The sequence below is a fragment of the Malus domestica genome, chromosome 08, assembly GCF_042453785.1.
Source record: "Malus domestica chromosome 08, GDT2T_hap1".
NCBI lineage: Eukaryota > Viridiplantae > Streptophyta > Magnoliopsida > Rosales > Rosaceae > Malus > Malus domestica.
Genome location: NC_091668.1, coordinates 10,054,104 through 10,068,698, shown reverse-complemented (window position 1 = coordinate 10,068,698; position 14,595 = coordinate 10,054,104). Strand labels below are relative to the sequence as shown.

Below are 14,595 nucleotides of genomic sequence, written 5' to 3'. Positions count from 1 at the left end.
GCCTGTGGAAAGTTACTTCTTCAAAAGCAAAAGTATCTCATATCATCTCTTCTCCATTTGCTTCTCCTTATCCTTATTGCTGTTTACGACACAAGGAGAAGGAGAACAATCAACTGGAAGCCAAAGTCGAACCTCTGATCCAGGTTGCTTACTTGGAAGTCTGATTGCTTACCTTGTCTGTTACCTCTTTCGGCAAATCTCCTAACTCGGTGACTTGGGGGACTCCTACTATAGGATTTTGTATCGCACTTGACCAAGCCCGAAACTATAAGTAAGCTTCAAGTGAAATTGATACATTACCTTGTGCATCTTCATCGGTTAAAGATACCACATTTGGATGAAGGAAAAGTACTTCTAGAGAAGATGTCACATCTACGTATGAGACACATAAGGCAAGTGAAAATGATACCACACTTTGGTACTTATAAGTTTCGTGATTACTCAATGGCTTGGATCTTGCAAGTCCCCAACCGAAGAGCTTCCCTCACTTGGGAACTTAGGGGAGCACTGTTTGTACCATACTTGACCAATCCCGAAACTACTGAGCACTAGTCAACGTTATACCGTCAAGGACCCATAAAAGTTTCCCTCCAACCAGGAGGCCAATCACAACGCGACACGTGTTGACATCAGAAGCCAATCATAGTGCGACACGTGTCAACATCAGAAGCCAATCACAATATGACACGTGTCAACGTCATAATGAAACTAGAAATAAATAAAGATCATTCTCTCACAATATTTCCTAATGTCATTTGTACTAAATCATTCACTAGTACTCCCTAAAGGAGAGCTTGAACCTATGTACTTGTGTAAACCCTTCACAATTAATGAAAACTCCTTTACTCCGTGGACGTAACCAATCTGGGTGAACCACGTACATCTTGTGTTTGCTTCCCTGTCCTTATCCACTTACATACTTATCCACACTAGTGACCGAAGCAATCTAGCGAACGTCACAAACTTAACACTTTCTGTTGTACCAAAGTCCCCACTGATTTTGTGCATCAACAAACTTATTTTCACAATTTTTGGTGAAAAAAACTGAAAACGTGAAGCAGCAAAAATGAACATATTCTCCAAACACAACAAGTAGTTTTTTTTTAAAGAACAACAATACAAAACCAGTCCAGTATCTTTGACATTTCTCTTTGAAATCATTTGTCAAATTCCAACAACAACAACAAAAAACAAAAAAAAGAACCAAACGTAAAGTCGGTGACACAGAGAGAACAGAACCGCGGCACGCGAGTCTCCGAAATTCCAAAACGTGTCCTCACCTGATTCGCCCGTCAAATCTAGTCCCACCCCCAAAAACAACTCAGATAAAGGAAAAAAATTCGGTTCCTGAACAGAAAAGCAGCAGCAGCCAGCGATCTCTCACAGAGGAACGCTTCTAGAGAGAGAAAGAGGGAGAGAGAGAGTCGCCGGAAGAAAGACTGCGTCTTATTTTTGGAGTCTTCTGCGATCTTGCCGGCAATCGGAGGCGGGTGGGTGTGGTATTCGGATCGCGGCGGCGACTTTCGGTCGGAGGAAGAGCAGGAGGGATGGTGAATTATCTGGTGGAACGCGCCACGAGCGACATGCTCATCGGTCCTGATTGGGCCATGAACATCGAAATCTGTGATATATGCAACCACGACCCTGTGTACGCGTCGCACTCGATTAGAACTCTCTTTCTTGTTTAATTTGATCACTGTTGCATTTTATAGTGTAATTATGTTTTTGATTGAGTCTAATATATATATGTATGATTTGAATCAATGAGGGAGTGATGATGGTGGTTGAATTTGATCGAACTGTTAACTTTGTGTTTGGTTACTGGGAAAATTCGAGGATAGAAATGCAAAAAGATGAAATGATAGAAGAGAAAAGAACAAAGCCTGAATTTTAAGGTTTATTACGATTTAGTTTTGTAAATAATTGGATCTGGTTTCGAGCTATGCGATTTAGTGGGTTCGATTGTGAGCTTGGCTTTGTATGATGGAAAAAGCTGGTTCTTTCTGCATTTGGTCAGCGGAAATGTTAATCAGTTTTATACATTTTAATGGTTATTTTACTGATTATTGGTCAGTGTATATAATTGAGCTCAATGTTTACAATTGGAGGAGGGTTAGTAACGCTCGTCGTATATTTTCGTATGCTTAAGTTCTTAGTAATAAGTATGTGATGTGGTTTATGTAAACAAACCAAAGAGGTTGCTGCGATTGTTCGGAAGGCCAAAGCTGCTAAAGATGGAATTGAATGATAATGCTTTTTCATTATTTAGGATGTACAAAACATGTGAGACGTGATAGACATGATAATGCCTGTCTCCCTCTCGTGTGCATAGCAAGCGTTGGTATTTCTGATTTTAATTCTTGTCTCGAGCTAGCTAGATATATGCCTACTTCTCTAGATTGAATCTTTTTGTTGAAGATTACCTAGACTTAAACTCTCTGTTTGGTTTTCATATATTAGGCAAGCAAAGGATGTTGTTAAAGGTATAAAGAAGCGCCTTGGAAGTAAGAATTCAAAAGTTCAACTTCTTGCCCTTACAGTAAGCTCCACTGAACTGGTTTCATTTTAATTAAGTGAAGTGGCCATTTTGTTTACCAGTCCATGTTGTTGTTGACAGTACATTCATTTTCATTTACTGGTTGAGTTGTGTTAGTGTTTCGTTCAGCTTACAGGAGAACTTGTCATTTTTATTTTATTTTTATATTTACGAGCAATGCCTTTGCTTGTAGCATGGTGTACCTTATTTATGTATTGTCATTTTTTTTATCAGCGCTTTATGTTATTCACTATGTGGGGTATATTAATTAATTAGTTCCGATGTATTACGTTAGATCTTTACTTCATTTCTTGTTGTATGCATAGTGGATCCTTAAGACCAATGCTACTCCCATATGGAAAAAATAATGGTAAAATTTTCTCAAAATGTGAAAACAGAGAATTTATTTTAACAAGATGGACATGTTCCCAGTGTGGATTACTTTCATGTGTTTATACTTCATACTCAGTTCATAGAAGTGGAAAGAAATGAATGGCTAAGATCCAGCATTCTAGAGAGTTGGCAGATTTAAAGTTTATATGCATGAAAAAAAACTAGTTGATGATGGTCTACTGGAAATCTCACTGAAATTTGATGTTCAAGTCCCTTCTGCTGTAGAGGCCATTTATATATTTACATTGTTTGTCATTGTTAACAAATTGTTATTACAGTGGTCTAAATTGGTTTTCTTTTGGTCTGTTCGCTACATTCTAGCTGTTGGAAACAATAATAAAGAATTGTGGAGACATTGTTCATATGCATGTTGCAGAGAAAGACCTCCTCCATGATATGGTTAGAATAGTAAAAAAGAAGGTAATATATCCCCATCCAACCATCTGATAGCTTGTTCTACAATATCACTTGTTCCACTTCTATTTAAGTTTTCTCATAGTATTTATGATGCAAATTGTAGCCGGACTATCATGTCAAAGATAAGATATTGATCCTGATAGATACCTGGCAAGAAGCTTTTGGGGGGCCGAGAGCAAGATATCCACAATACTATGCTGCATACCAGGATTTGTTGGTATGTACATTAAGAGAAATTGTCAATTAATAATCCAGCTTCATTGTTAAAATTCAACATGAGAAGCATTCATATAACATAATCAGTATGAAATTGTTATTTCATTGCTTATATTCTGTTTTAGTGCTTGATTCTTCAACATTCTAGTATGAAATTGTTATTCATGGCTTATATTCTGTTTTAGTGCTTGATTCTTCAACATTCTCTGAGTCAAAATGTTTCTTCAGCGTTCTGGAGCAGTATTCCCTCAAAGATCCGAGTCATCTGCGCCTGTATTCACACCACCCCAGACACAGCCATTGACAGCATATCCTCAGAATTTGCAAGATCCAGATCGTCCAAAAGATGTAGCTGAGCCTTCTGCAGAGGCTGAGTTCCCAACCTTAAGGTGCACATGTAACTCCTCTTTGCTCCCAATGAACCTAAGCTTTAAATATTTTTAGTAGTGCAGTTTCTCTGACTTTAAGATGATACTTATTTCACTGGACTGATTAAAGTTCAGAACTCTTATTGCATGTTTTAACTCTTTAATTTCTTTCTTCTGATTGAAAGATGTCAAAACTTCAATGAGAATTCTTTTTTTGCATGTGTTGGTGATCCAATCACATAGGAAGTTTGCTGCCTATGGCAGGCTCTGTTGACATCATTAGACAGATGCAATTGAGAGTAAATGCTATGATGGTAGCATGAATATACAATGGTATGGTGGAAGTATGAATATACTAGGTATTTATGGTGAAAGGGGATTTGCTGTATTGTTTTGGTCTTGCTGTTCTGTGGTTCAATGCATCTGATATTTCATCCTTGATGAGACATTAATGCAAGTGAGGAATTTGGTTTTGGATGGAAAAAACAAGATGTTGCTTCTGCTTGCTTCTTTGATGGGTAAGATGTATCAAGTTTCAACTTGCAGACTGGGAGTATCCCATTTTAATGCTCTGAATGATTTATTCTAAGAAATTTAGCAGTGAGAAATTCCAAGGACAAAAGTAGTCTAAATGAAAGCAGGAAACTGTTAATTCTTTATAATGTGCAGACAGTTGAACTATTGCAGAGTATATTATTTCATATTTTAACTGATTTATTTTGTTAGTTTGACGGAACTTCAGAATGCAAAGGGTATCATGGATGTCCTGGCAGAAATGCTAAGTGCCATAGATAACAAAGAGGTAAATCTATCGATTTATGATATGAAGAAAAAAAAATGATATGCAGAAAATAATATACAATGTGATATCAATTAATGATGACAGCTGAAGTAATTTTACTTACCTTTGTTGGATAATACAACATGTTAATAAAGAAAAAAAAAATTAAATCCCTTTACTGAATCTACTTGGATCTTTATCGCACTGGATGTTTCATCTATAAGGAAATGTGACATTGAGGAAGATGCTTCAATATCATAACTTCAATCTCCATTTGCTTTTTGCTGAAGTTTCCTTTCAATTTGCAGGGGCTTAGGCAGGAGGTGATTATTGATTTGGTTGACCAGTGCCGTACATATAAGCAGAGAGTGGTACACCTTGTAAACTCGACTTCGTAAGTCCATAACTTCATTACCCGCTACCTTTCTTCTTTTTTCATGAAAAAGGCAGTTGCCAATTCTGTATTGTCCGTTTTTGTTACACCATGTATGTATGTGTATTATCCATTCATATTGGTTAAGTAAGAGAAAAAGAAGTTAGGTATTTGTAGACATTTTTCGAAAGACTATTAAACAAAAAGGAACTTGAATTTTATGGCAAGATAGAGGTTGCTATCTTTGAACTAATGTGCCACAAAATTCCAGATTAATATTCTTTTTATTTGTAGGAAATATAGGGTATTGTGTCTTGCAAAACAGTCTGGTATGTTATATTGTGAATTTGTAATATCATAAGCTCATAAGTATCATGTCCATGTGGTCCAATATCCTAGTGGATAGGGTGTTGGGTTCCACCCATACGTCTGGGGTTCGAAACTCCCCCCTCCCCTAAATTATTGTAATAGTTTTGAATTCACCCCCTCCCCTTAATAATAATAATATTATTGTTTTTTAAAAAGCCCATAAATAACTTGAAATTATGTCTGAGTATTAGATGCATGGGTCTGTAAACAGTCTAAACGAACAACTGAGAAACAAGCCCTCTAGGCATGATGTAGATGTATACCTTGGAAATTTTCTTTTAAAAGTGAAGTTTGGATATGATGTATATGTTTATCTGGGAACTTTAATATCATCCTTATAAGATTTGCTCAAATGATAAATGATAGGTTCTTATTGATATGTTTTATGTTCTTTATATGTAACTGCCATGGCATTTTTTGTCTATTTCTTTACTCATCAAAGGTTTTTGTTAGGGATGAATCACTTCTATGTCAAGGACTAGCGCTGAATGATGACTTGCAACGTCTTCTAGCCAAGCATGAAGCCATTGCTTCGGGAAATCCAGTTCAGCCAGATAAACCTAAGCCTGCAGCTAATGGAGCGCTTGTAGATGTTGGTGGTCCTCTAGTGGACACTGGAAATGACAACAAACAGCCTGATGGGAGGTAATTAGGATCTTAACGCACTCAGTCACCGCAACAAATTGTGACTAATCCATTGGTGTTTGTGTATCCATTGAAAATAGTAATGCCAGAATTTTTTTGCAGATCCGTCTCAAGTTCTGGTTCCGGTGCTAATCCACTTAATCAGTTATTGCTTACTGCCCCTCCAGCTACTAATGGTTCAACTTCTACTGCAAAGGTTGATCCCAGGATGGATCTTCTTAGCGGGGATGACTTTGGCTTACCAAAGGCAGATGCTTCACTGGCTCTTGTTCCCGTGGGAGAACAACAGCCAACTACTCCTGTTTCTCAGCAGAATGCCCTTGCTCTTATGGACATGTTTGGCACCGAGAGTGTCCCAAACCCTGTGAATACCCATCCTGCTAATGCAGCCAGCCAACCCAATCCTTCACCCCCACAATTCCCACAGCAGCAGAATTTTCAATCTCCACAAGGAGGATTTCTCCCAAATGGAAATGCCCCAATCATGGGGGTCCCTCAGTATGAGCAGTCTCCGTTTGCACAAGGTGCTGCTCCTGCATGGAATGGTCAGATGGTTCAGTCGCAACCACTGCAGCAGCAGCCGCTTTCGCCAGGCTATGGTGGGCTTTTCATTACATTTTTGGTGTTTCAGTCTCCATATTGTTTGTTTTCTTTAATATTCTTTTGCATATATGTGCCTGCTATTAGTGATCGCAAGAACCAGGAAGAATGTTATGTGGTTTATACTTTTTAGAATACGGTAATCTCTAACATTTCACATGGTTGGACAGGTTCACCAACCAGTGGATCATTGCCACCACCTCCCTGGGAAGCTCAGTCAATAGATGATGGCAGTCCAGTAGCAGGTTCTCGATTCTCCCCGCCCCCGCTGCAAGTTACTACCAAGGTGGTGGTCAGTGCACCGGGTGGTTTCCATCCCCAGGGTCCTCAAAGCGACCAGCTTGTAGGTATGTATATTCAGCCAATTACAACCACCCATTTGTCAACAATCAATAACCAAGTTGGTCCGAGCAGTCATTTGGGTTTGCCCTCTCAACCGGCCCAAGGGCCATATACGGGTATGACTCCACAAGCTATTCAAGCAGGTCAGATGACATCCATGCATCCTCAACAAATGTATGGTGGTAATCAATTTGTCCCCTACGGCTACGATCAGCAACAGCACCCGCATCAAGCGTATGCCCTTCAGCAACAGCAGCAACAGCAATATCAACATCAGCAAGCATACGCCCTTCAGCAACAGCAACATCAAGCGTACGCCCTTCAGCAACAGCAACAACAGCAATATGCCCTTCAGCAGCAAATGTACGGTCTTTCTGTTAACGATAATGGTCTGAAAAACCCCTACCAGGTTTCCGCGCCATCTTATGTTCCTCCAAGCAGGCCATCTAGGCCAGAGGATAAACTTTTCGGAGACCTCGTTGACTTTGCAAAACTCAAGCCAACAAAACCGACGTCTGGTGCAGCTGGTAGCGTCTGAAGTTATTATTGGTTTCACCCTTTTCCCCTTTGTTTTTGTTTCATTTCGTTTTCTTTTTCATTTTTTGGTCTTTTTTCTCAATATAATATATATATTTTTTTTTCTGGGCATTTTGGCTCCGTAATCTGGGTTTGTGATTGGGAACATGTACATTCTTTGTAGAAAAAAAAGCCCGATAAAATTGGGAGACCTCCTCCATGTGATTTAGAGTTTGAATTTTATGAGATTCGTATTTTTAGTTTTAGTCTCCAACTCTAACCTCTCTGTTTTGTGTATCCTTAAGGTGGCTCCGTAACTGATTCTGGTCATTCTATGTGACTCGTTATTTTTCTTTTCCTCAAATGTGATTTTGTAACAAGCGGAAAATTGATGAAAGAAAGTACTACTGCTGCTCCGAGGACGTAGGCACACTTGCCGAACTTTGTAAATATTGTGTCTTATTTACTTTATGTTCAACTGCGCACATACCGTCGATTTTACAACACGTTATCAGCACGAGAAGTTCTCGTGTTGGTGGAAAGCATAACGCTATAAATTTGGTGAAGCACTACCTACCTTTCATCATATCTCTTTATATCCAATTTTCTTAAAGTAAATATACATTTGGTTATATAACTACTATCATTATTATGGACAGAAAATTTGAGAGCCATGTAAACAGCCTCTGAACTCCAACTTCCTGACCTTGGATTGAGATACTTCATTCTTGAAAGTTGTTCGTCCGCCCAGTAACTATAACATATCAAAATTTCAGAAAATTCCAACAGTGCGATCGTCACAGATGTTTGAAACATCAACCCAGTTTCCAATTCCGCAGAAAACTGAACAGCCATCTTATGAGTACCAAAACTCCATTTTTGGTGGCTCAGATTGAAACTATTTCTTCAAGAAAGTGGTTCGGTATACTTTAATCCATATCATACTAAAATTTGAGTTAAATCTAACGGTTTGATCTTCTCGTAAGTTGCAGACACTACTCTTAACTCCAAAACTTATGGGAACAGTTTCGACTTCTTTCGAAACTCATTGCAAGAGGAACACCAATTGGGACTTATTGTTACTATTACTTCCTTGGTAACTAAAAGAACTTAGAACTGTGAAATGAAAATAAAATAAAAAGGATGAAACAAAAGAAAGTGGCAGACAAAGAAAAAGAAAAAAAGGAGATGGAGTTTTGGCATATTTATGTGTATGGTGCTGATTTAAAACCTTGTCACAGGTTCTATTTATTAAAGCAATTTATTTACAATGGATGGAGTTATTACTCTTTGCTTTAAGTTTTGATATTTATGTGAATTGTGCTGAATCAAAACCCTTGTCACAAACTTTATTTACTTAAAAGCAATTTATTTACCATGACTGGAATTACCGCCTATTGTTTTAATTTATTTAGTATACTACATTTTATGATGAGTATATAAAAGGACCCGAAGTTCCTTGATCAGATTAGAACCTGAAGTTTCTTGATCCTCATCATATAAAATGATTGGACCTGAAGTTTCACCAATAAAAAAAAGATCGGACCCAAAGTTCCTCGATCAAATCAAAGCCTAAAGTTTTTGAATCAACTGAGAGACTAGCAGTTCCTCAATTAAATTAAAATGACAGCTATAAGTGCCTCAATCCGCAAACTATTAAATGAGGGCCATATGTGAAATCTCATTCCTGGATTTCACTGTTTTTTTTTTTTTTTTTTGAACAAGTGATATTATCTACACTAAAGGGAGGGGGTGAGATTAGCCTCATAATGGGCTAGCAATAATGTAGTTCAAACTCGCCTTTGGCAAGAATCAAACCTAAGACCTCTCACTTACAAGTGAAAAGGAATACCACTAGACCATAGTACTAAGTGGATTTCACTGTTATAATCTACATATTTGTATTATTGAGATTTTATATTATTTTTCGAGAAATTATATTAATTTATTTAAATTTAGATTTTAATTAAACTAGTTACGAAGTTTGAAGTTTGGAAATTAATTATCTAAAATCCGTAGACCTCTCAAGGTCACGATTTATATCTCAATCACACGAACGTGTAGGTGCAAACTGTCCGTGAAACGGATTTAGAACGAAAGAGTTATTAACGTTTAAAGTTAGGGACATTTTTGTAATTTTAGCCTTATCTAGAAGACTCTAGAAAATTTGGAGTCTGAGATGTGCCACGTGTGTGGCTGGGATGAAAGGAAAAGAAGATAAAGGACGAAAAGGAGAGGAGATTGACCAATCAGAAAAGAAAGAAAAGAGGGGAAATGAGAGAAATGGGAAGCGGGGGATCCTCGACCTGCACCCTTTGCGACCCGACACGACGATAGCATGAGTTTTCTGACACCATACACGGCGAATCACCACCATCCATCATTTGGAAACAACCCCCCTAGCTTTCCCTCTACCAATTCCACCCTATAATTCATACAAATTGGCCTTGAAATTGTGGAAACCGCACCGGTGGGTGCACGGGTTCTTAGTTATTGATCCACGAAATCTGAAACAAATTCCTTCGATCACCACCACCTATAGCATCCTCTTGATCAAAATATGAATTGACGATCTGACCATTGGATTGTCACCAAACATTAATATGTTATAATACGTAATATTTGAGGACCATAGAAACTTATGGATCTTCCCGAATTTAATTTCTAAGTTTGTAAAATCAAACGTTGGCCGCCACTTGAATTTGTAATTGGCAGAGATCCGACCATCGTATCACGATGAAATTTTAGCAAGTTATTTTAGAAGAAAAATGTGGACCTTAGGAAGTTACAGATCAGAAATCCAACGTACGGATCTTCCGGATCAAATTATGTAGGATTGTGGATCCTACTGTTGACCGAGAGTTAACTTTTGGTCAACATGTCTCGAAACATTCTAAATACTAAAATTATTACTACAGAAGACTTAAGTGAAGTCTAGTGGGCCTACATTGGTTAGAGAGTGACTTGAACATATGTGATATGATTATTACCATGATTTCTTATATTGGTATCATCTGTGAATATGACTTGGTTTTATAATGTGATTTCTATTGAAATGTGATTTTATATATTTAGCCATAGACCTATGTTTATTAAACATGATTTAGCTTGTGTATTGATGATGATTGTGATATGTGATTTGACGTGCATATTTGAAATGTGGTTGATTTGCATAGATGGTATGATATGATGAAATGTGAGGGCTAGTAGTGGGCCGTTAACCCATTGCCATGGAGTTTAGTTCTTCGAAACTTGTTTCATATCCCATTTCATTATTTCATTTCTCGCTTCGTTGACCGTTCTAATTTAATACTTGTGCTTTGTTTCATTTCGTTGAGCCACTGTAAATTGAGCACTTGATTCATGATTTGTTTCTTTGAATTGTTGATATGTTCCTTTGCCTTTCGCTTGGTTCCGTTAAGTGATCCAGAACTGAGTATCCGCTGGAGTTCCATTGAGTGGTCCGGTTCCCTGCATTGTTTGGATTCCGTTGAGTAATGGTCTGGAATCATTTCTACTCCGCAATTTCGTTGAGTGATGGTCCGGAATCCCTTCCACTTCTCGATTCTGTTGAGTGATGGTCCGGAATCGTATCCACTTGGATTCCGTTGAGTGATGGTCCGAAATCCCTTATAATCCGTGATTCCGTTGAGTGGTCTAGACTCCCTTTTGGTGTCTTGATTCTGTTAAGTGGTCCAGAATCCTCTTTGGTGTCTTGGTTCTGTTGAATGGTCTGAAACTCGATGTTGATGGATTTCGTTGAGTGGTTCGAAATCGCATCATTTGACTTATTGGTTCCTTGGATTTGATTTCAGTTTCAGAGATATAGGCTTTGACCGAAATGTGTCACTCTAGCCCTGCATTTGGGTGTATTGTTTGTGTTATCGATTGATGTGATTATTGGATGATGTTGGTTATAGTTATTATTATTATAATTAGACTCGTTGACCAAGATGACTAGAGAATATTATTGTGCTTCGTAGAATATTTCTTGAGATGTTGTATGCATGTTGTGTGGTATTATGTTGAGACATAGTGATTCATGTGATGATTGTTCGAGTGTAGTGAAGGACGAACTACGAATGGCTTGATCTCTGTTTAGGGTACGTAGGTGTCTAACGAGGAGGTTAGATGCAGCCATAAAGTGTACGAAAATTTTACGACGTAGTTGGATCATGAGTTGTGCTTTGCACATATCCCGGAGGCGGGGTATGTTAGATATACATGTAATTGGTGACGTCACGTGTCCATCCTAGATGTATGTCGGGATCGGGGCGTGACACCAGAAGTTCCTTGATTCATGTAAATGAGGATCATAAGTTCCTTAATCCATGTACATATTAAGTATGGGTATGAATTCCAAAAATATGAACCTAAGGGTTCTAATGATGTCAATTTTGAGAATAAATTTCGAGTACATATGAATAATGTTTTGACCTGAAGTTCAAAATATGTAATCTTAAGAGCTTGAAGTTCTAACATTTTGAATAGACATATGTTATATGTGGTATAAGTTAATTATTGCATTTTCCGTCATACCTAAATTTCTTACTCTTGAGAATAAGAAAATGGTGAACTTAACAAAACTCGATTCTGTGACCATCAACATCTTACACAAGAGATACTTTCATGAATTCGTAATGCTCGAGAACTCATGTGGAAGCATATGATATTAGAACATATCTATACTTAAAGGCTCATTGAATCATATTCATGGAACCAGAAGTTTCCATGGGTTCCCATATATAACAAGCTAAAGTAGAAGCTTTCTGACATGTATAAAATCAAATGGGAGAAATTTTTTTTATACATACACTTAAGTTACAACTACAAAAACAAACAAATAAGGAGGGCCTTCACAAAGGTTGCTCATGTGAAGCCTCAGTACTTGATAGTACCCCAGAAGAATGAGGCACTGTAGATTGATCATGTGACTCCTTAACACTTGGCAAAACACCAAAAAGGGAAGGCATCAATTGCCTTTGGAATCTAGCCACGAATCTCTGGTGATCATTTTGAATCTGACTTTTAGATTCTAGCTGCTGGTCGAGCTTTCTTTTCATGCCCGTTGAGTAAATATTTGCAAGTTTGTGCAACTCTTTATTTTTGTGCTTGAGCCTTTTAATTTCTTGTCTAAGACTTGTCACCTCAACCATTAATGTTTCGACTTGGCGAGTTCGGGCAAGTAGACGTTGGCCTATGTTGGATACAGAACCTGCACATTGAACATTGAAAGCCAAAAGTCTTGAACAACCAATTCATCATACCTCTTTGAAAGTATTATATTATCTCTGGGAGTGAGAAGGTTTCTAGCTACGACTGTAGCCATTATATCATCCCTCATCACAGAGTTTCCAACTATAAAAAGGTCATTAGAAGATAAAAAGGATGGGCGCCATATATTATCTTGACGCAGCTCATATGCATCTCCCCCGAGACTCAAATCTAAACAACTGTTAGATAGGCAAGCCATTTTCAGAAATGATGAAAGAAAAGGATTGGATAGAGTGAAATCTCATATATACAACAGAGAAAATTTTCATAGGCGGGCATCTTCAAAGCATGCATTTTGGATACAATTGATACCTCTATAAAAAGAGAGGCAACACAGCCACTTGTTCAAAAAATCAAGACACTGCTCTCCGAATTTCAAAAGCCAGATTTTCCTGAATAAAGTTCGTCAACATTTCTCAAGTCTTAGCTTTCTGGATATCAAGGACAACTCTGTCAAAATATATCTAGAAAAGTTAAAACACGTAAAGTTCACTATTCCAACTACACCACTGTTGCCGATAAGTGTGGGTGACAAGGCAATCCGCACCACTACCTGCTATTGGGATATCCCTATATATGTCGACCTTCGTCCTTCATGGCAAGACACATCTAAAACGCCTAGTTCATCTTCCTTGCCGAGAATGCATCTGCAACCAAACCTCTCAACATATTCAGTCTTCATTCTCTTTGAAAATACCTTTTCAACCAAGTCCCTCAAAATGCCAAACTTATTTTCTCAGCAAGAAATATTTTTGATCGAGAAGCTTTATATCAGCATGAAATCCTTCTACTGTTTTTCTTTAAGAGAAAATGTATCTCATATCATCAGGGTCGAGAGCAAGAGTATCTCACATCATGCATTTTCCCTGTCTTTTCCTTTGCCCTTACTCTTACCTGCAAGGCAAAGAGAAAGAAACTAATCAGGTGGAACCTGAAATCAAACTTCCGGTCAGGAACCGACTGTCTGGAACTTTTCCTAATTGCTTACCTTGCATTGCTCTCGAATAGTCATCTTCAACTGTTGTTGGAGCTGGATCTTAAGTCACCAACACCGTAGAATAATTGGTACACTGTTGGCTCTTTACACTAAAGTTGCCAAGCATGGACGATTCACCAAGAAGTGATGGACCATCTAAGGGCAAAGGTTGCACACCACTTCTATTGGGCAAGAGACTAAAGCAAAATGATCAACGATGAGCCCATAGAAGTCCAAAGGTAGAAAATTGGTAGCTGACTGACTGAATGGAAGACGAAAAGTTCAATGATTAGAATCCTACTCATAGCCCCAACAAACATTACCAGTTTATATAATTCACATGATGTACGAAAAGGTAATGAAAATTACTAATATTACAAGTTACAAAGATGCCGCACGGATTGAAGTCTCAATCAGACTATCCACAGACTTGGCACTACTGAACTGTTGCATGCCCGAAGCATGACAATCACCGGATGGATTCAAGTTCCAAAAGGGATAACCATAGACACGGTAATTTTAATATATTTTATGCTTGAAGCATGATCGATGTATAGGTTCCAATGATTCAACTCCCCAGAAGTGGAGATTAAAAATCCAAGCTCTATAATGCTCTAGAGGATGTTATGATCCAAAGTAATAAAATACTTATAAATAAGCATGTTGTTGATGCACAAAATCATTGGGGACTTTGGTACAACAGAAAGTGTTAAGTTTGTGACCTTCGCTAGATTGTTCCGGTCACTAGTGTGGATAAGTATGTAAATGGATAGAGACAGGGAAGCAAAC

The 14,595-nt window shown here is 38.0% G+C and overlaps 1 protein-coding gene across 1 annotated transcript; it reads left to right on the top strand.

Annotated features, from left to right (window-relative positions):
• Positions 1-1,217: 1,217 nt before the first annotated feature.
• Positions 1,218-7,822, top strand: LOC103441175 (TOM1-like protein 9). The gene is made up of 10 exons (XM_070826784.1): positions 1,218-1,648; positions 2,461-2,539; positions 3,251-3,349; positions 3,450-3,563; positions 3,791-3,951; positions 4,657-4,732; positions 5,020-5,105; positions 5,907-6,098; positions 6,201-6,697; positions 6,869-7,822. The coding sequence occupies exons 1-10, from the start codon at positions 1,548-1,550 to the stop codon at positions 7,576-7,578; spliced, it is 2,115 nt and encodes a 704-aa protein (XP_070682885.1). The 5' UTR covers positions 1,218-1,547; the 3' UTR covers positions 7,579-7,822.
• The last annotated feature ends 6,773 nt before the right edge of the window (positions 7,823-14,595 follow it).